At 41.7% G+C, this 22,881-nt stretch overlaps 1 protein-coding gene across 9 annotated transcripts in view; it reads left to right on the top strand.

The window, feature by feature from the left end:
- Positions 1-22,881, top strand: part of TET1 (tet methylcytosine dioxygenase 1) — a 168,820-nt gene that overhangs the window by 97,301 nt on the left and 48,638 nt on the right. For 7 of the 9 annotated variants that reach the window (XM_063670530.1, XM_063670531.1, XM_063670532.1 and 4 more), the window contains 2 exons: positions 15,294-17,601; positions 22,461-22,551. In XM_063670530.1, the coding sequence (XP_063526600.1) occupies positions 15,294-17,601; positions 22,461-22,551 (2,399 nt within the window). The remainder of the gene's footprint in view (positions 1-15,293; positions 17,602-22,460; positions 22,552-22,881) is intronic. The other 2 variants (XM_063670537.1, XM_063670536.1) reach the window with 1 other exon arrangement.

The following is a 22,881-nucleotide window of genomic DNA, read 5'->3' as shown; positions in this document are numbered from 1 at the left end:
TTGAGAGAAGAATGCAATAAAGGCCACTATATCTGTTATCTCAAGAAAACAAGTCTTTTTCTCTGAGTGAATGACTGGAAGCTGTCGTCGTTAAGTTTAAATCTCTTAATAATAAGAGTTTTCTACATGATTATGCCAGTATTACAATTCCTTTACATTATCGAAGTTCATCCTTAGATTTCTCCAGTTGTTTCCCAAATAAAACAATTTTGAGCCTGGGGGACAAGCACCAAGATCTGTCCTTGAAGTCCAGGAAGGGATAGCATTGCAATCAAATCAGTAAGTACAATCAGTGGATTTCATAGAGAGCTGTGCAAAGATAGTAAAGGGAGGGGTGCTTAGTTTTATCTAACTGAAGCTGGTTAAGAAATGTGTAGTTTACTGTCACCTTTGTCCAGTTCTTAGAGATGAATGGGTGATTTTGGGGCTGTTGGATGGGGGAAGGATCGAATAACAAGGGAATTCTAGGACTTGAAGCAAGGCTGCTTGAAATAGCATTTGGCAAGGCTCCAGACCTAAGGTGTGGTGGCGGGTGACTGTAACCCCAGCTACTTGGGAGGCTGAGGCAGGAGAATCGCTTGAACTTGAGAGACAGAGGTTGCAGTGAGCCGAGATTGTGCTGCTGCACTCCAGCCTGGGAGACAGAGAAAGATCTTGTCTCAAAAAAAAAAAAAAAAAAAAGAAGAATTAAATAGAACTTTAGCATCAAATTGAGATGTATTAATTGTAACTTTTACTTTAAAATATATCTATGAAATATAATCAGATATTTAGCTTGTAAGTATTTTTGAAATGTTGAGACATTTTTGATATTGCCTTAAATAAAAGTATATTATTATTTTTAATATTTTTTTTTGTTTTTGAGACAAAGTCTCGCTCTGTCACCAGCTTGGAGTACAGTGGCATGATCTCGGCTCACTGCAACTTCTGCCTCCTGGGTTCAAGCGATTCTCCTGCCTCGGCGTCCCCTCCCAGTAGTTGGGACTACAGGTGCCTGCCACATGCCCGGCCAATTTTTTGTATTTTAGTAGAGACAGGGTTTCACCATGTTGGCCAGGATGGTCTCGATCTCCTGATCTTGTGATCCACCCAATTTGACCTCCCAAAGTGCTGGGATTACAGGCGTGAGCCACTGCACCCAGCCAAAAGTATATTATTAATATTAATTTCATCTGGTTCTGTTGGACAGTGCTTACCTAAAACAATATGAACAATTGGAAGTGCTACATACTTAAAGTCACCCTCAATTCTGAGACTAATCCTGTAAGGGTGTGAGCTGATAGAAGATTAGGTTCTGAAAATATTTGTCAGAACAACCACTAGAGTGTAATCTCCATAAATCTGGTATCTTTTTTTATTTTCTTAACCATTTCTAGAGCATGTTTTAGGTACTCTATATTTGTTGAGTGAAGACAATGAGGCAGAAGGAGTATGAGTAGAGGACACAGGTTGGATGGAAGAGGTGCTAAGTAGATCGACTTTGCTGAACTTGGTGGCTGAATTTGGGTCTTGAACACAGGGGTATTTTGAGAGGAGCCTTGGGTTATTATTAAGTGGGTACTGGGATTAAAGCAGGTATGGGGAAGAGGTTACTCATAACTTTTAGACATGGTTGAGTTTTGTTGTTGTTGTTGTTTTGACACGGAATGTCGCTCTGTTGCCCAGGCTGGAGGGCAGTGGTGCTATTTTGGCTCACTGCAACCTCTGCCTCCCATGTTCAAGATATTCTCCTGCCTCAGCCTCCTGCTGAGTAGCTGGGATTTTAGGCACCTGCCACCACGCCCAGCTCATTTTTGTATTATTAGTAGAGATGGGGTTTCACTATGTTGGCCAGGTTGGTCTCAAACTGCTGACGTCAGGTGATCTCTTTGCCTCAGCCTCCCAAAGTGCTGGGATTACAGGCATCAGCCACTGTGCCTGGCCTAGACGTGGTTGACTTTTGTCTGGTGAAGATATCCAGTTGGTGGTTGACTGAGTTTGGAATTCGGGAGAAAGATCTTGTCTTGATAGGGGAGTTATCAGCAAATGAGTGTAGGTTGATGCCAAGTATGTGGACAAGTGGAGAGATTGGACAGAGGGCTTGGGGAACACCATCATTTATAGGTGGACGTGGGAACCAGCAAAGGTAAGTGAAATAAAGAGTGGAGAATTGAAGCGACGATCCTAAAGAAGTGAGTAATACTATCAAAATATATTCTAGTCAGGTGCGGGGGCACTCAGCCTTTTATCCCAATACTTTGGGAGGCTGAGGCAGGAGGATCCTTGGAGCCCAGGAGTTTGAGACCAGCGTGGGCAACATAATGAGACCTTGTCTCTACAAAAAATTTAAAAATTAGCCAGGCATGATGGTGCGTGCCTGTATTCCCAGCTACTTGGGAGGCTGAGGCAGGAGGAGGCTCGAACCCAGGAATTCAGTGGTGCAGTGAGTTGTGATTCTGCCACTGAATTCCAGCCTAGGCAATAGTGCCAAACTTTGTCACAAAAAACAAAACAAAAAAAAGAAATATATTTAAAAAAAAGATGATTCTGGCATTCCATTGAATTTGGCAGTGGGGACTACGTTGGTGAATAGTTTCAACATAGTGGTGGGAACAAAAACCTAATTGTAGTAGATCGAAGAGTGCATGTTAGACAGACAGTAATTGCAGACAATTATTTGGAGGGCTTTGGTTGTAAAATGGTGCAGTGTGGTAGGGTATTAGCTAACTATCCCCAGAAGATTTTGTTTTCTTAATTTCTTTTTTTTTTTTGTATTTTTAGTAGAGCTGGGTTTCGCCATGTTAGTCAGGATGATCTCCATCTCCTTATCCGCCCACTTCAGCCTCCCAAAAGTGCTGGGATTACAGGCGTGAGCCTCCACCCAGGTTTTGTTTTCTTAAGATAGGAAAGACTTGCTTGTTATTGCCTGTGGGGAAAGAGCCAGCAGGGGACGATTTACAGATCTCCAAACTTTGGCTCCAGAAAGCTGATTTTTCTCTTAGGAATGTGTAAACACTTCTGTGCATATTACCATCAGCTAAGTGCTGATGGTGAATAAATACTCAGTATTCTTGCAGCTTATGTTCTTACAAAGCTGAGACATAAATAGACATTACTTTTTTCTTTAAGGGGTAACATTTGAGGAACTGACTAGAGACTCAAGACCACAGGGGCAATAGTGAAAGAACTAAAAGCCTAAACCTTGATTGGTGCCTTGTCGGATCATGAATTAACTAGTTATCTGATGGCCTTCTGCCTGGAGTTAGGCAAGGTCCCTGAAAGTTATCTTTGATCATGAGGGAGCATTCCACGAAAGATGACTTGATACTGGCTAAACCCTAGTAGAAAACAGGATCTGGCCCGGCGTGGTGGCTCATGCCTGTAATCCCAGCACTTTGGGAGGCCGAGACAGGGGCGGATCACGAAGTCAGGAGATCCAGACCATCCTGGCTAACACGGTGAAACCCAGTCTCTACTAAAAATACAAAAAATTAGCCGGGTGTGTTGGCGGGCACCTGCAGTCCCAGCTACTCGGCAGGCTGAGGCAGGAGAATGGCGGAGCTTGCAGTGAGCCGAGATCCCGCCACTGCACTCCAGCCTGGGCAATAGAGCCAGATTCCCTTTCAAAAACAAAGAAAAAAAATTGTCTTAAGAAAACCAGATTTGTCATAGGAAGAATCTCCTGAACTTTTAAGGAGCATTTAAATGGTATTTGAATTTTTTAAAAAAGGGCAGATCACCTGAGGTCAGGAGTTCGAGAGCAGCTTGTCTAACGTGGTGAAACCCCATCTCTACTAAAAATACAAAAATTAGCTGGGCGTGGTGTCGGGCGCCTGTAATCCCAGCTACTATTGAGGCTGAGGCAGGACAATCACTTGAACCCAGGAGGTGGAGGTTGCAGTGAACCAAGATTGCACCACAGCATTCCCCCCTGTGTGAAGAGTGAGACTTCGTCCAAAAACAAAAAAACAAAGGGTTGTTGAAGTCTGCCTTCTATATTGAGCCTTTACAGTATGAGTGAACATAAACCTTATTTGTAAAACTAGTGTGATTCAACCTTGTCTGATTAATCTACAATTGTATGATCTTTTAAAAATTAATATGGAAATTTATAATGGGTTTTTTTTTATTGTCTTGCTTTGTTTTTTGAGAGACGGTCTTCCTCTGTCACCCAGGCTGGAGTACAGTGGTGTGACCATGGTTCACTGCAACCTCTGCCTCCCAGACTCCAGTGATCCCTTCCACTTTAGCCTCCTTAGTAGCTGGGACCCCAGGCATGCACCACCATGCCTGGCTAATTTTTGTATTAGGTTGGTGCAAAAGTAATGGCGGTTTTTGCCATTACTTGTAATATTTTTTGTAGAGATAGGGTTTCACCATATTGAAGGTGAAACCCCACGCTGGTCCTGACCTCAAGTGATCCGCTCACCTTGGCCTTCCAAAGTGCTGGGATTGCAGGCATGAGCCACGGTGCCCAGCCTTGGGGTATTTTTTAATGCTAATAAGTTTTCACTGGATCTTAGTCTCCCAGTTATATGAAAGTATAAAATATGATGAAAAAGGTAAAAATATAGAACATATCAGGATTATAGAGAAATGAGGAGGGTTTGTAGTCCAAGGAATATTTGGCGGGAAAATGGACCATGACCTTTGACCACATCCTGAAGGAATGGATTATTTTTGTGAGAAACAGTCTCACTCTCAGCTCACTGCAGCTTTGACCAGCTGTGCTCAAGCGATTCTCTTGCCTCAGCCTCTTGAGCAGCTAGGACTTCAGGCACGCACCACCACACCTGGCTGATTTTTAAATTTTTTGTAGATATGGGGTTTCACCATGTTGCCTAGGCTGTTCTTGATCTCTTGGACTCAAGCAATCCTCTTGTCTAGGCCTCCCAAAGTGCTGGCTGGCATTACAGGCATAAGCCACCGTAAGTAGCTAAGGATTGGATTCTAAATTGAGTTCTAAATTTACCCATTTTCCCTAGCAGCTTGCTCTGAACTCAGTGTGTACTGTAAATATTGATTTTGGACATAAGATGGTAATATTTTGAATAGCAATGCTATACTCCTACAACTCACAGTTAACATCCTTTCACACACAAATGAATATAACAGGCCAGTAGATTTGGAAATTTGATAATCCGTACAATCTAAGAAAGTAAACTACCAAAAGAAGTAACTTTAATTCATTGTAACTTTAATTCAGTGCATCTTAGTTAGCATTAGTATCCAGTGGAATTCATTGTGAATGTTAACACTTATTATTTGCTACTGAATTGTTAATTTTAAAACAGTGCCTGGCGGTTAGACACTAGGACCTTGTTGTTAGACCTCTGGTTTGAGGCCTGGCTCTTGATACTCATCTGAATAAAAAATGTTCAGTGAGTGGAAATACTAATATTACTTAGTGGGAGATGCAAATGAGAGAATTCCTATGAAGTGCTGTTCATAATGATACCTGGCAAGTAGTAAATTCTCAGTACATAATAATAGGTATTCATAAATGTTCTTTTTTGTTTGTTTGTTTGTTTTGAGATGGAGTCTCACTCTGTCGCCCAGGCTGGAGTGCGGTGCTGTGATAGCTCACTGCATCCTCCGCCTCCCAGGTTCAAGCAATTCTCCTGCCTCAGCCTCCTGTGTAGCTGGGATTACAGGTGTGTGCCACCATGCCTGGCTAATTTTTGTAATTTTAGTAGAGACTTGGTTGTATATTTTTTATATTTTAGTAGAGACTGGGTTTCACCATGTTGGCCAGGCTGGTCTCGAACACCTGACCTCGTGATCCGCCTACCTCAGCCTCCCAAAGTGCTGGGATTACAGGCATGAGCCACCGTGCCTGGCCCAATATATATATATATATATATTTTTTCCAATATTCTTTTATTAATTGTGAGTTTGAGACTGGAATTACTAGGTTTTTCTCAAATGTTGGAGGACAAGTAGAAAAGGAAGAACTATCTAATAGGCATTTTTCCTTTAAATAAGTCAGTTCATTTCAACATATACTAAAGTCCAGCAATTTGGCTGGGTCTGGTGTCTCACACCTGTAATCCCAGCACTTTGAGAAGCTAAAGTGAGAGGACTGCTTGAGCCCAGGAATTTGAGATCAGCCTGGGCAACATAGCAAGACCCTGTCTCTTAACAGCAACAACAACAACCCACAGTTTATAGGAATACATTGATTCACTTAATCCTCACAATGAACCTCTTTAATACATGTTATTACTAGCTCTGCTCCAAAGTTTGTTGTTTGATTCCTGCCAAACCCATGTTCTTAAAAATATATAAAATAGCTAAGATACTGAAAAGAATAATACACTAATCACCAGAGTTGGTTATTAACCTTAAGCATGGGTGGGGGATTGTTCATGGAAAGTGTAAAGAATGAGAAGGTAGTAGGTTTTGCTTTAGAGTCCTCTAGGGCCTGGGCAAGGTGGCATATGCCTGTAATCCCAGCCTTTTGGGAGGCTGAGGCAGGCGGATCACGTGAGCTCAGAAGTTTACAGACCAGCCTGGGCAACAAACCGAGACTCAGTCTCTACCAAAAACAAAACAACAAAGAAGTGAAAATAAAGTAGAGTCCTCTAGGAGTAGGCTCATCAAGGGGCCAAGAGGTGTGAGAGTGAAGCTTCAAGGAAGATCTACATTTTAGAGAGTTTTAAGCGAAAATTCTCCTTGGAGGTCTACAAACCAGACCATTAAGGGGTCATGGCAAGTTAAGTCTGTGGTATTTAAGAAATGATTGAATCTGACTGATAATTCAATTATAATTTGGCAGAAGTTTAAGATATTTGAATAAGGAGGGAAATTGGTAGAATGACAATTTGAGGCAGATTGGGTGGTCTTAGAAGGTTTTTCCTCCTTTGGGAATAAATTGTACTGGTTCATAGCCCCAAAGAAAAAGGAAGATGGCCAGGAATACTTGTGAACAGAGAGCATTAACTCTGAGGTCAGTCATGATTTTCTACACATTTGGAGCCAATCTTCAATTTGCACATTAAAAAAAAATTAAATAGAGGTTTTTGATCCCTCCCTCGATTAACAACCTGCTCAACTTCCCCTCTGCCCTTCACCCCAGCCCTGATTTGAAAGAATTTCTTTTGAGTTCTGAGAAGCCCTGGACAGATGAGGGTGGAGTTCTCGTTGGGGGTAGGAATGAGAAAATTAGAATATCAAAGTAATCCCAGCACTTTGGGAGGCCAAGGCAGGAGGATATCTTTAGCCCAGGAATTTGACACTACTAGCCTGGGCAACATAGTGAGACCTTGTCTCTACAAAAGCAAAAGTAGCTGAGCTTCAGGGGATCCCTTGAGCCTGAGAGATCGAGATTGTAGTGAGCTGTGAACCTCTTACTGCACTACAGCCTCGGTGATAAAGTGAAAAGGAAAGAAGCCTGGCTCTAGTGAAGAGATTTTGGAAACTTCTGAAGCCTCTGCTGTGGCTCCCATCCAGCCTAGATGTGGAGGAGCCATGAGGCCCTACATCACCAAGGTAAGGAGAGTGGAGTCTAGGGTCACACGGTTTCTCAGATCCACTTTTGGGGCAGCACTTTCTTTGACCCTGACTTTCTATGGACTTCGAATCTCTCAGCTGATGGCTGTAGTCAGAGTAGGGAAACAGATCAGAGGCAAAGCTCCAAGAATATTAGGCATTTGACACTTGGTTTAGTAACTGACTTTTGTTTTCTATTATTTTACTCTTTTGTGTGTGTGTGTGTGTGTGTGTGTGTGTGTGTGACAGAGTCTTGCTCTGTCGCCCAGGCTGGAGCACAGTGGTACAATCTCGGCTCACTGCAACCTCCGCCTCCCGGGTTCAAGTGATTCTCCTGCCTCAGCCTCCCAAGTAGCTGGGATTACAGGCACGTGCCACCATGTCCCGCTAATTTTTGTGTTTTTAGTAGAGATGGGGTTTCACTGTGTTGGTCAGGCTGGTCTCGAACTCCTGACCTCTGGTGATTCGGCCTCCCAAAGTTCTGGGATTATAGGCATGATTCACTGCTCCTGGCCAGCTTTCTTTTTATCCCTAAAAAAAGAAAAATAAATTGATGGCTGAAATTCTGAACTAGTCAAATTAGTTCATTTCACTTCTTTGGGAAAATAAGGTTGTTGGAAAAACTTGGGAAAAACTGTTGTACAGGTCTTCTTTGAAGAGATTTTTGTTGCTTTTGCCTTAAATGTTCATTTTAGATTTCTCCTCAGGTGAATCTTTGGTGGGTAGCCAGTTGTTCTCTATTCTTTTTTTTTTTTTTTTAAAGACAGAGCCTCATTCTGTCGCCCTCAGGCTGGAGTGCTGTGGTGCCATCTTGGCTTACTGCAACCTCTGCCTTCCAGGTTCAAGAGATCTCGTGGCCGGGCACAGTGGCTCACACCCTGTAATCCCAGCATTTTGGGAGACCAACATGGCAAACCCCATCTCTAGTAAAAATACAAAAATTAGCCCAGTGTGGCAGGGCACACCTGTAATTCCAGCTACTCAGGAGGCTGAGGCAGGAGAATCACTTGAACCCGGGAGATGGTTGCAGTGAGCCAAGATGGCGCCACTACACTCCAGCGTGGGTGACAGAGTGAGACTCCGTCTCCAAAAAAAAAAAAAAGATTCCAGTACCTCAGCCTCCAAAGTAGCTGGGATTACAGGCACGTGCCACCTCGCCTGGGTAATTTTTGTAGTTTTCGTAGAGCCAGGGTTTTGCCCTGTTGGCCAGGCTGGTCTTGAACTCCTTACCTCAAGTGACCCACTCACTGCGGCTTCCAAACTGTTAGGATTACAGGCGTGAGCCACCATGCCCAGCCAATCTTTTCTTTTTATTTAAATTTTGTTTAATTAAATGGCCAGTGGTACTGGGCACTGTATGGTGGTTGGTTGCAGAACAGGGCCTGACCTCTATACTTCTTAGTAGTGTCAGTGGGAGGAAGTGAATACAGTATCTTAAAGTCAACATTATGAAGGCACCAGTGGTTGTCTCTGAGTTTTTTCCACAAACACTCAGTTTTCAGGCTGACAGCATAGGTCCTGACAGTGTCATTTCTGATTAGACAAATACTTTGTGGTCTGCCCATTGTTGTGTTTCACATAATACTTAGTTAATAATTTGGTCTTTCCTCAACAATTTCATACATTTACTTTATGCATTCTCAAGAGAAATGAAAATTGGATGTTGGTGAGTGGAGGACAATCTGAGACATTACAATTGGGTCACAGTACCCAAATGGTATGCCCGTGGTATTAAAATTCCATGGGGAGGGTTATTAGGGAAAAAAATGTCTAAAAAAGCCTGGAGGGAATGGTTATTGGTGAAGATGAAAAACAGTTGACAAACCCTGAGCTACCTCTAGTAAAGGTCTTACTTGACCATGTCAATGAACAGACTTTGAAAGGCTTTATTTTTCTATATGATTTGAGTAGCTGTTTCTTTATTGGTTGTTGTTGTTTTTGGAGTAGCTGTTTCTTGATACAGGAAATACCGCATGTATGGAGTTTGTGTGTGTGTGTGTGTGTGTGTGGCGGAGGGGCTATAGTCAGATTCTGTTCAAATGACTCAGTCATTTCAGAATAAAACACCACATTGCTCCTTTAGACTGGGTATAAGATTATCAAGACAATGGGAATCTGGAAAAATGAGAAAATGGAGAGGGCATAGGAACTACTAGACCCAGACTTGATCTAAGGAGTTCAACATTATTCTTGCTTCAGAGTGGGTAGGATGGTCCCAGAGTAAGTTCTCGTCTTAGGATAATTTTTAAAAGTGATATGAAATATAACTAATAAGAAAGTTCAAGGGTTCTTAATTAAGCTCATTAATTAATGTGAATGTCTTATGAAGATTTTCTTTTCTTTCTTTTTTTTTCTTTTAAGACAGAGTTTCACTCTGTTGCTCAGGCTAGAGTGTAGTGAGGTCAGGAGTGCGAGACCAGCCTGGCCAACAGGGCAAAACCCAGTCCCTACTAAAAATACAAAATTTAGTTGGGTGTGGTCCTGCGAGCCTGTAATCCCAGCTACTCAGGTGGCTGAGGCGGGAGAATCACTTGAACCTGGGAGGTGGAGGTTGCAGTGAGCTGTCTCGCCACTGCACTCCAGCTCGGGTAACAGAGCAAGACTCCGTCTCAAAGATTACTATTACTATTATTATTATTAATTATTATTATTATTATTATTATTATAGACAGGGTCTCTGTCGCCCAGGCTGCAGTGCAGTGGTTCGCACTCGGCTCACTGGAACCTGCGCCTCCCAGGTTCACGTGATCCTCCTGCTTCAGCCTCCCAAGTAGATGGGACTATAGGCGTGCACGCCCACGCTTGGCTAATTTTTAGTAGAGACCGAGTTTCACTGTGTCACCTAGGCTGGTTTCAAACTTCAAGCATGCTGGAGTCAAGTCTGCCTGCCACGGCCTTCCAAAGTGCTGGGAATCCAGGCGAGAGCCACCGTGCCCCGCCCTTTCTGTACATAAATCTTAGAAGGACCTCAAGATCTTTCCTATAGAGAAATACATACATTGAAGTTCTCAGTGTTCTTGGATATGCACATCTGTAAAATTAAAAGTATCAAGTCAAAAAATAAGACTCCTCTTTCTGCAATCCTATTAGTGTTAAACACTAGTAACTTTTTATTTTTTTAAGATGGAGGCTCGCCCTGTCGCCCAGGCTGGAGTGGAGTGGTGCTATCTTGGCTCACTGCAACCTCCTCCTCCCGAGTTCAAGCGATTCTCATGCTTTAGCAATCGGAGTAGCTGGAATTACAGGCATGTGCCACCTCGCCGGGTAATTTTTGTCTTTTTAGTAGAACCGGGGTTTCACCATGTTGGTCAGGCTGGTCTTGAACTCCTGACCTCAGGTGATCCACCTGCCTCGACCTCCCAAAGTGCTGGGATTACAGGCGGGAGCCAACATGCCCTGCCTGTCATTTATTTTATAGCTTTACCCTTTACTCTTGCTTTGGAAGACTTTCTCTACCTTAAATTTTTTTTTTTTTTTCCTGAGAGGGAGTCTCACTCTGTCGCCCAGGCTGGAGTGCAGTGGCTCAATCTCGGCTCATTGCAACCTCTGCCCGCCAGGTTCAAGAGATTCTCCTGCCTCAGCCTCCCGAGTTGCTGGAATTATAGGCGCCTGCCACCGTGTCCAGCTAATTTTTTTATTTTTAGTAGAGACGGGGTTTCACCATCTTGGCCAGGCTGGTCTTGAACTCCTGACCTCGTGAGCCACTGTGCTTGGCCTAAATATTCTTTTTCTTTTTCTTTCTTTCTTTTTTTTCTTTTTTGAGATGGAGTCTTGTTCTGTTGCCCAGGCTGGAGTGCAGTGGCGCTATCTAGGCTCACTGCAGGCTCCGCCTCCCGGGTTCACGCCGTTCTCCTGCCTCAGCCTCCCAAGTAGCTGGGACTACAGGCGCCTGCCACCACACCCGGCTAATTTTTTTTGTATTTTAGTAGAGATGGGGTTTCACCGTGTTAGCCAGGATGGTCTCTATCTCCTGACCTCGTGATCTGCCTGCCTTGGCCTCCCAAAGTGCTGGGATTACAGGCGTGAGCCACCACCCAGCCTAAATAGTCTTTTTCTTACATCTCTTGTGTATGTGTGTGACATGTAACATTATACAATATTTATATGATATTTATGTAATGATATTATGTAAGTAAAAATATGTATGTAATATTTATATGATGGTCGCATTTTAGTGTCCATAAATAGTCTTATTGCAATACTACCACACTGATTAGTTTGCATATTATTTTTGAGGCTGCTTACTAGATACAACAGGAGTACTTGTGACAGGTTGTATGGCACATGAAGCCTAAAATATTTACTATCTGACCCTTTACAGAAAAGTTTGCCGAACTTTGGTGTAAACAATATGTCTTTTGGCAACATGATAATCTGTTTAATCTTAGACATTTTTATTCTTTTTTTTTTTTTTTTTTTTTGAGTTGGAGTTTAGCTCTTGTTGCCCAGGCTAGAGTGTAATGGCACGATCTCGGCTCACTGCAACCTCCACCTCCTGGGTTCAAGCAATTCTCCTGCCTGAGAGGCAGGGTGTCACTTTGTTGCTCAGGCTGGAGTGCAGTGATTCCACCACTGATCAGTTATAGTTTTGAATTTCTATGTTTGTGACCTAGGCCAGTTCACATCTCCTTAGGCAACCTAGTCTAGTGGTCTCCTGTTCCCAGGAGGTTACCATTTATTTATTTATTTATTTATTTATTTTATTTTATTATTTTTTTTTTTTTGAGACAGACTTTCAGGCTGGAGTGCAGTGGCACGATCTTGGCTCACTGCAGTCTCCGCCTCCCGGGTTCAAGCGATTCCCCTGCCTCAGCCTCTCGAGTACCTGGGACTACAGGCGTACGCCACCCTGCCTGGCTAATTTTTTTTTTGTATTTTAGTAGAGACGGGGTTTCACCATATTGGTCAAGATGGTCTCAATCTCCTGACCTCGTGATCCGCTCGCATTTGCCTCCCAAAGTGCTGGGATTACAGGCATGAGCCACTGCACCTGGCCTATTTATTTATTTATTGAGATGATGTCTCATTCTTTTAACCTGGCTGGGGAACAGTGGCATAATAGTATCTCACTGCAGCCTTGAACTCCCAGTCTCAAGGGATCCTCTGGCTTCAGCCTCCCCAGTAAGTAGGACTGCAGGTTCATGCCACTGCATGTGGCTCTTTGTTTTTTCATTCATTCTTTTACTAAATTTACGAAAAATTTTGTATATATTTATCATGTACAACATGAAGTTTTCAAATGTGTATACACTGTATAATTGGAGTTATCATTCTTTTTACAATTGATATCAATGGGAACACTCCACTGTCTCAATTCCTGTGGTATGTCTGATGAGCTGTTTCAAGGTTTTACAAAATTAGTCTGTAGTTCCAGCTTCTCTAGAGCTCAGGCAGGAGACTTGTTTCAGCCCAGCACTTCAAAATCAGGCTTGGCAACATAGAGAGACCCTGTCTCTACAAAAAATAGGAAAAATATAAATTAACCAGACGTGGTTAAAGGCGCCTGTAGACCCAGCTACTCAGAAGGGTGAGATGGAAGGATAACTTGAACCTGGGAGTTCCAGGCTACAGTGAGCCATTATCGTGCCACTGCACTCCAGCCTGGGGAACAGAGTGAGACCCTGTCTCAAAAAAAAAGAAAATAAAGTAGATAAATAAGGATTAGAGGAGGGAATAGGGAGTGATTGCTCAAACAGCGCACAGCATTTCTCTTTGGGGGTTTGAAAATACTCTGGAAGTACAGAATGGCTATGGTTGTACAACAGTACAAATAAACTAAAAACCACTGAATTGTACATTTTTCTTCTTCTTCTTTTTTTTTTTTGAGATGGAGTTTCACTCCTATTGCCCAAGGTGGAGTGTAGTGGCACAGTTTTGGCTCACTGCAACCTCTGCCTCCTGGGTTCAAGCGATTCTCCCGCCTCAGCCTCCTGAGCAGATGGGATTACAGGCACCCGCCACCACGTCCAGCTAATTTTTGTATTTTTAGTAGAGACGGGGTTTTGCCCTGTTGGCCAGGCTGGTCTTGAACTCTTGATCTCAGGTGATCTGCTTGTCTAGGCCTCCCAAAGTGCTGGGATTACAGGTATGAGCTACTGCGCCCAGCTGAATTGTACACTTTTCAACTGTAAAGGGATGGATTTCATGTCATGTAAATTCATCTCAATAAGAAAAATTAGGTTGGGTGCAGTAGCTCGTGTTTGTAATCCCAGCACTTTGGAAGGTCAAGGTGAGCAGACCACTTGAATCCAGGAGTTTTGAGACCAGCCTGGGCAACAAACGGGAGGCTGAGCTGGGAGGATCATCTAAGCCTGGGAGGTTGAAGCCACAGTGAACCGTGATTGTACCACTGCACTCCAGCCTGGGTGACAGAGTGAGACCCTGTCTCAAAAAAAAATGAAAGAAATAAAGAAATTGAAACTATAGCAGTTACTTTAAAGACCCAAACACTAAAAATAACCCAATGCCCATGTCCAGCAGAAAAAATAACATTGTTATGTATTTAATCAGTTAACTTACTATACAATGAGAATGGACTACAAGTATACTTAACAGCTCATTTTGTGAAAACTAACAAGCTATATACTTATGATTTGTACACCTTTCTATGTGTATGTTCTATTTGAAAACAGTTTGTATCAAAATAATAGGTATGGCTGTGCACGGTGGCTCACACCTGTAATGCCAGCACTTTGGGAGGCTGAGGCGGGCAGATCACCAGAGGTCAGGAGTCCAAGACCAGCCAGGCCAACATTGTGAAACCCCATCTCTATTAAAAATACAAAAATTAGCTGGGTGTGGTGGCACACACCTGTAATCCCAGCTACTTGGGAGGCTGAGGAGGAGAATTGCTCGAACCCAGGAGGCAGAGGTTGCAGTGATCTGAGATCATGCCACTGTACTCCAGCCTGGGCAACAGAGCAAGACCCCATCTGAAAAAAATTTAATTAATTAAAACATAAAATAAAAAATAAATAAAATAGATATTGCCTAACGAACACTACCGATGTAAAAGTAGTTTATTTTTTTTTTTTTTTTTTTTTTTTTGAGACAGAGTCTCACTCAGTCGCCTAGGCTGGAGTACAGTGGCATGATCTTGGCTCATTGCAACCTCCACCTTCTGGGTTCAAGCAATTCTTGTGCTTCTGCTTCCCAAGTAGCTGGGAGTACAGGTGTGCACCACCACGTCCTGCTAATGTTTGTATTTTTAGTAGAGACAGGGTTTCACCATATTGGTCATGCTGGTCTTGAACTCCTGACCTTGTGATCTGCCCACCTTGGCCTCCCAAAAGTGCTGGGATTACAGGCATCAGCCACCACCCCTGGCCTTTGATTTTGTTTCTTGGAGAAGAGGTCTCACTTTGTCACCCAGGCTGGAGTATAGTAGCACAGTCCTGGCTCATTGGAACCTCCACCTCCTGTGCTGAAGCGATGCTCTCGCCATCAGCCTCCCGAGTAGCTGGGGCCGCAGGTGTGCATCACCACACCTGACTAATTTTTTTTGTGTTTTTGGTAGAGACAGGGTTTCACCGTCTTGCTCGGGCTGGTCTTGAACTCCTGGGCTCAAGCGATCTTCCCATCTTGTCCTCCCAGAGTGCTGGGATTACAGATGTGAGCCACTATGCCTAGCCTAGTTGTCTTTTCTTTTTGCATATTATGTCCTTTTGGTATTTTATGACTTCGCTGAATGTGTGAAAAGCAAAAATAATATTTTAGGCTGTATCCACAGGGGCTTTACATTTAGTTGCTATTAAATTTTAATCTTCTATGGCTGTTATTCAGATATTTAAGTAGATGACATGGGTAATTTCTGTATTTTACAGGCAGATTTTGACAACAAACCAGTAAATGGCCCCAAGTCAGAATCCATGGACTGCAGTAGATGTGGTCATGGGGAAGAACAAAAATTGGAATTGAACCCACATACTGTTGAAAATGTAACTAAAAATGAAGACAGCATGACAGGCATCGAGGTGGAGAAGTGGACACAAAACAAGAAATCACAGTTAACTGATCATGTAAAAGGAGATTTTAGTGCTAATGTCCCAGAAGCTGAAAAATCGAAAAACTCTGAAGTTGACAAGAAACGAACCAAATCTCCAAAATTGTTTGTACAAACCATAAGAAATGGCATTAAACATGTACACTATTTACCAGCTGAAACAAATGTTTCATTTAAAAAATTCAATATTGAAGAATTCGGGAAGACATTGGAAAACAATTCTTATAAATTACTAAAAGACACTGCAAACCATAATAACGCTATGAGCTCTGTTGCTACTGATATGAGTTGTGATCATCTCAAGGGGAGAAGTAACGTTTTAGTATTCCAGCAGCCTGGCTTTAACTGCAGTTCCATTCCACATTCTTCACACTCCATCATAAATCGTCATGCTAGTATACACAATGAAGGTGATCAACCAAAAACTCCTGAGAATATACCAAGTAAAGAACGAAAAGATGGATCTCCCGTTCAACCAAGTCTCTTATCGTTAATGAAAGATAGGAGATTAACATTGGAGCAAGTGGTAGCCATAGAGGCCCTGACTCAACTCTCGGAAGCCCCATCAGAGAATTCCTCCCCATCAAAGTCAGAGAAGGATGAAGAATCAGAGCAGAGAACAGCCAGTTTGCTTAATAGCTGCAAAGCTATCCTCTACACTGTAAGAAAAGACCTCCAAGACCCAAACTTACAGGGAGAGCCACCAAAACTTAATCACTGTCCATCTTTGGAAAAACAAAGTTCATGCAACATGGTGGTTTTCAATGGGCAAACTACTACCCTTTCCAACTCACATATCAGCTCAGCTACTAACCAAGCATCCACAAAGTCACATGAATATTCAAAAGTCACAAATTCATTGTCTCTTTTTATACCAAAATCAAATTCATCCAAGATTGACACCAATAAAAGTATTGCTCAAGGGATAATTACTCTTGACAATTGTTCCAATGATTTGCATCAGTTGCCACCAAGAAATAATGAAGTGGAGTATTGCAACCAGTTACTGGACAGCAGCAAAAAATTGGACTCAGATGATCTATCATGTCAGGATGCAACCCATACTCAAATTGAGGAAGATGTTGCAACACAGTTGACACAACTTGCTTCGATAATTAAGATCAATTATATAAAACCAGAGGACAAAAAAGTTGAAAGTACACCAACAAGCCTTGTCACATGTAATGTACAGCAAAAATACAATCAGGAGAAGGGCACAATACAACAGAAACCACCTTCAAGTGTACACAATAATCATGGTTCATCATTAACAAAACAAAAGAACCCAACCCAGAAAAAGACAAAATCCACCCCATCAAGAGATCGGCGGAAAAAGAAGCCCACAGTTGTAAGTTATCAAGAAAATGATCGGCAGAAGTGGGAAAAGTTGTCCTATATGTATGGCACAATATGCGACATTTGGATAGCATCGAAATTTCAAAATTTTGGGCAATTTTGTCCACATGATTTTCCTACTGTATTTGGGAAAATTTCTTCCTCGACCAAAATATGGAAACCACTGGCTCAAACGAGGTCCATTATGCAACCCAAAACAGTATTTCCCCCACTCACTCAGATAAAATTACAGAGATATCCTGAATCAGCAGAGGAAAAGGTGAAGGTTGAACCATTGGATTCACTCAGCTTTTTTCATCTTAAAACGGAATCCAACGGGAAGGCATTCACTGATAAAGCTTATAATTCTCAGGTACAGTTAACGGTGAATGCCAATCAGAAAGCCCATCCTTTGACCCAGCCCTCCTCTCCACCTAACCAGCGTGCTAACGTGATGGCAGGTGATGACCAAATACGGTTTCAGCAGGTTGTTAAGGAGCAACTCATGCATCAGAGACTGCCAACATTGCCTGATATCTCTCATGAAACACCCTTACCGGAGTCAGCACTAACTCTCAGGAATGTAAATGTAGTGTGTTCAGGTGGAATTACAGTGGTTTCTACCAAAAGTGAAGAGGAAGTCTGTTCATCCAGTGTTGGAACATCAGAGTTTTCCACAGTGGACAGTGCACAGAAAAATTTTAATGATTTTGCCATGAACTTCTTTACTAACCCTACAAAAAACCTAGTGTCTATAACTAAAGATTCTGAACTGCCCACCTGCAGCTGTCTTGGTGAGTACTTGTGTGGATGTGTTCTTATTTCACCTGCACAAATTACCTCAATCATGACTGAAGCAAATTCTGATTCATCTTTTTTGTGTGATATTTTTTCCCCATTCTTATTCTAACTAAGATGGATTAAGTAAATCTATAACCATTTTTCTGTGGGACCTTTTGGTTCTGCTCACAAGAATGGAAAATTCAACTCATAATTTGGAAAAACAAATTTGGAAAAGGTAAACCCACTCAAGTGGAAAAATAGGCTGATATATCTCTCAATGTTGAATGTCTGTCAATTTATTGTGCGTAGCGTAAGAATGAATTTCGTAGGCCAGGCGCAATGGCTCTTGCCTGTAATCCCAACATTTTGGGAGGCCGAGTCAGATGGATCACTTGAGGTCAAGAGTTCGATCCTAGCCTGGCCAACATGGTGAAACCCTGTATTTACTTAAAATTCAAAAATTAGTTGAGCATGGTGGTGCATGCCTGCAATCCCAGCTACTCGGGTGGCTGGGGCAGGAGAATCACTTGAACCTGGTAGGTGGAGGTTACAGTGAGCCAAGATTGTGCCACTCCCCTCCAGCTTGGGCAACAGAGCAAGACCCTGTCTTAAAAAAAAAAGAAAGAAAGAAATAACTTAGTAGTTTATTACAGTTTGTTTATTCTTCCTATATTCAAAAAAATTTCAACTTACAAGCCTTTCATTATATTTCTGTGTGTGTGAGATAGAAGATACATATAGAGAAAGTAAAACATATGTATAAGTTAACAGTTATAAAATATATAGCTGGCAGTTGCCGTCCTACTCTAGAATTGAAGCTGGTTTATATCTTTTTCAGTGTCTAGTGCTTTTACGCTCTATCCAGTACAAGATCTAATACTGTCTTTTTTTGTCCAAAGAGCACTTGATATTCTGGAATAATATGTTTCTATTTCTCTGCAATACAAAGTGTACTTATGTATAAAGAAATTCCATAATCTTGGCCACTTGAAGAATTCATAAGCCTTTCTGAATTTTAACATATTTTAACAAATTTGTTTAATCCTGATTTCCTATTTCAAAAACTCAAAGAATAACCAGTGTGCTAACATGAGTCATGTGCTAATAGCTGACTCATGGACTGATCCCTAACCAATGTATTTCTACATTTTTGTGCCTTAGGAGTCATTGAAAGAGAACATTCTGAACCAATTAGTTTTATTAGTGTGTTAAAAGCCCTGAGAAAATCTTGCTGGGTAAAGATTCTCAGGCAGATCTTATGAGAAATTTCCTCAGTATTTGAAACATGTGAAAGTTTAATTTGAATCCTGTACTGGTTAGTTACTGTCTATGGCCAAATTTCAGGTAAGCACTCTTCTAAGAAACCTGTTGACTCTAATATAGCTGTAAAAAAATAGGGAAATTAAATAGATTGTGTCATTAAAGTTCGTTAGGCTGCTTGAAGCCCCATTATTTTGTTTACCATACAACTATGATAGAATAAATTTTGTGAAAAATCTGTTTTGAACCTCATCCAAATAGGTTTAGTTATTGGAAGTCTTACTTAAAATATGGCTCCAAATCACAAAGACTCAAGATTTGCCTTGACCAAAGGTGATGTTTTTATTAGAAGCAGGTGGTTCCATAGGGAGGATAAGTATATCACATTGATTTTTTAACAGTAGAAAATATAGTGTTGTGTAGTAATAATATTGAATTCTTGTCTTTCCAAAGTACACTTGTTGTTCTGAAATAATATCCTTCCATTTCTCTGCTCGTTGTTCAATATGCAGTGTTTTTTAGGTTTTTGTTTTGTTTGTTTGTGGATATGGTGTCTCACTTTGTTACTCAGACTGGTCTTGAACTCCTGGGCTCAAGTGATCCTCGTGCCTCAGCTTCCTAAAGTGCTGGGATTACAGGCATGAACCACCACACCAGCTAACACACAGTTTTGACAAACTGCAATGTGCCAGTTACCAAGGATAGGCTGTTCTGAGAAGAATCTCAAAATTTGGAAAGAGTGACAATGCTGTCTGGGTGGAGTTGAATTGGGAGAGTCAGTTTCTTGAATTAAGGAGAGAAGAATGTAATCATGATAATGGCTTCCATTCTGGAGCTGTTACTACAAGTCTGATACTGTGCTTGCCTTGACTTGTTATTTTCACAGCAGCTCTTCAAAGACAGGGCTTATTATCCCCATTATACAAATGCAGAAACTGAGGCACAGAGAATTTCATAGCTATCCAGTAACTGAACTGGGACTCAGAGACAGCAGTCTCAACTCCAGAACCTATCCTTATAATATACATGCTGATGCTTAATAAAGGAGAATTATAAAAGAGAGAACACTCTTCAGCTTGGTGCAGTGGCTCACGCCTGTAATCCCAGCACTTTGAGAGGCCGAGGCGGGCAGATCACGAGGTCAGGAGATGAGACCATCCTGGCTAACATGGTGAAACCCCATCTCTATTAAAAAATACAAAAATTAGCCGGGCATGGTGGCGGGTGCCTGTAGTCCCAGCTACTTGGGAGGCTGGGGCAGGAGAATGGCGTGAACTGGGAGGCAGAGCTTGCAGTGAGCCGAGATCACGCCACTGCACTCCAGCCTGGGTGACAGAGCGAGACTCCGTCTCAAAAAAAAAAAAAAAAAAAGGGAGAGAACACTTTTCTAAATATCCTTACAAATGGAAATAAGCCCTGTAGTTCAACAAACACGTGCCTTTAAAATTTATATACCTGAGCTAGACTACTTTTTCTATGTGCATGGTTCTAAAAGGAGGATTGTCTAGTTTGAAGACTCTTTCCTTATGCAAAATAACTAGTCACAGCATATAGGAATAGACAGCCAGGCATTCAAAGTTGAATAAGTACCTGCAGTGGACTCAGCTGTTTTATCTACTGTCACTAACATGTCATTAGTAAATCATTTTACGTGTGAGTTTATTGTGCTCATTGTGTAGAAAAAGGCACTTAAAGACAGAGAAACAAAAAGTTATTTACCCAGTCACTTTTTATCAAATCATCCCAAGTAGTACCATCATATCTGAGGGTAAAGAATTTCCATGGTGGAATTATGTTCTAGCAAAATAATCTCTAGATTAGGATTCCTCAAACTGAGCAGTATTGGTATTTTATCTTTCGTAATTCTTTGTTGTGGAGAGCTGTCCTGTGCATTGTGGGATGTTTAGCAGCATCTCTATCTTCCACCCACTAGATGCCAGTAGTAATGCGCACACATAACTGCCGAATTGTCACAACCAAAAATGTCTCCAGGTATTTCCATGAGTCCCCTTAGCGGCAACGTTCCCCTGGTTCAGAATCACTGCTGTAGATCACTAAGAATAAGATAAAATCTATCAAGTGTATCTTACTTAAGAAGCCACAGAAGTAGACTGGGTGCCGTGACTCACGCCTGTAATCCCAGCACTTTGGGAGGGCGAGGCGGGTGGGTCACCTGAGGTCAGGAGTTCGAGACCAGCCTGGCCAACATGGTGAAGCTAAAAGTACAAAATTAGCCAGGCATGGTGGCACATGCCTGTAATCCCAGCTACTTGGGAGGCTGAGATAGGAGAATTGCTTGAACCCAGGAGGCGAAGACTGCAGTGAGCCAAGATCTCTACACTGTGCTCCAGCCTGGGCAACAAGAGTGAAACTCCATCTCAAAAAAATAATAATACTAAAAAATAAAGGTGAAAAAGGAAGCCACAGAAGTAATTCCCCTAGTATTTGACATCCAATGAAAATGACTTTTTGGTGTAGGTATACCATGGCTAGAAATGCATGAAATGCAGAAATTCCCCAGTAATTCTTGTTACACATGAGTCTAAGGGGCCAAGTTAAAAATAGCATTTTTTAAGAAACATAAAATTCATGCTCACAAAAATCCAAGTGGTGCAGAAATACGACGCAAACATCTTCCTATACTCCCATTCTATACAAAAGAACATTATTGATTTTAATTTTGTTTCCATTTTTACAAAAAATTTAAAACAATCTTTCTACTTGGTTTTTTAATATAATGATATTTTAAAATGTTTTATAAATATTATTGTTTCAATAGATTTATTGTATTCCACTATATAAACATCCCATAATTTATTTAAACCACATGTTATTGACAGATGTTGAGTGTTTTGCTCTCTTTTTGATATTACAAATAATTGTAACAAGGAACATTCTTTTGTAATTGTGCAAATGTATGGTAGAATAAATTGTCTGCAATGAAATTGCTCAATTTTCCCAGCACTTTGGGAGGCCGAGGCGGGCAGATCACAAGGTCAGGAGATCAAGACCATCCAGGCTAACATGGTGAAACCCCGTCTCTACTAAAAAATACAAAAAAAAAATTAGCCGGGCGTGGTGGCGGGCGCCTGTAGTCCCAGCTACTTGGGAGGCTGAGGCAGGAGAATGGTGTGAACCCGGGAGGTGGAGCTTGCAGTGAGCCAAGATCGCGCCACTGCACTCCAGCCTGGGAGACAGAGCAAGACTCTGTCTCAAAAAAAAAAAAGAGATTGCTCAATTTTAATAGGATTCTGAGGGCAACCTTTAACATTTATTGTTCTTGGATAACTTTTAGTATTACACCTCAATTAATACAGATTTTTCTTTTTAAGCAAGAGATAGGAGTATAAATATGACCCACATCTTAAAATATTTTTTTCTCCTCTGATTTTCAGAGGAAGAAAGAATTCGTTAGGGGCAGGAAGAAAGGAACATTAAAAGTTAAATTCCATGGGCTGTTGTCCTTGACTTTAATTATCAAATCTTACCAAAACCTTGTCAAGATTCATGGTTCTGAATTGAGGGGGAACAAAAAGTATAAAAATAGCTTCTCCTGTCCCCTATGCAATTCTGTAAAGCTTTGGGTCTAATAATCTTATTCCTTCCACAGATCGAGTTATACAAAAAGACAAAGGCCCATATTATACACACCTTGGGGCAGGACCAAGTGTTGCTGCTGTCAGGGAAATCATGGAGAATAGGTGAGGAAATACGCTTCCCTGTTAAAATCATTCTTACTGTGGATCTGACTCAACGGAGATAAATCATCTCTAAGAACAAACGCCGTGATTGAAAAATGATCAGGAGTATGAGTTGGATGTTTCTTAGGGCCCAACAAAAGAGGGGTGTCCTCGTGTCCCTACTGAGCCACCCATCATACAAGCTGTTGGGCACATAAAAGCACCCACAAAGCAAGACTAGTTGTCTTTGATAAACTCAGAAGTACTTTTTATATATCGTATAATGGTAGAAATAGGTCAAATTACCACCCTTGACACTGCATACCCCACATTCCCATTGCTTGTCTTGCA

The sequence above is a fragment of the Pongo pygmaeus genome, chromosome 8 (genome assembly GCF_028885625.2).
Source record: "Pongo pygmaeus isolate AG05252 chromosome 8, NHGRI_mPonPyg2-v2.0_pri, whole genome shotgun sequence".
NCBI classification, from domain to species: domain Eukaryota; kingdom Metazoa; phylum Chordata; class Mammalia; order Primates; family Hominidae; genus Pongo; species Pongo pygmaeus.
Note: the sequence above shows the minus strand (reverse complement) of the source record. Positions and strands in the feature narration are given on the sequence as shown.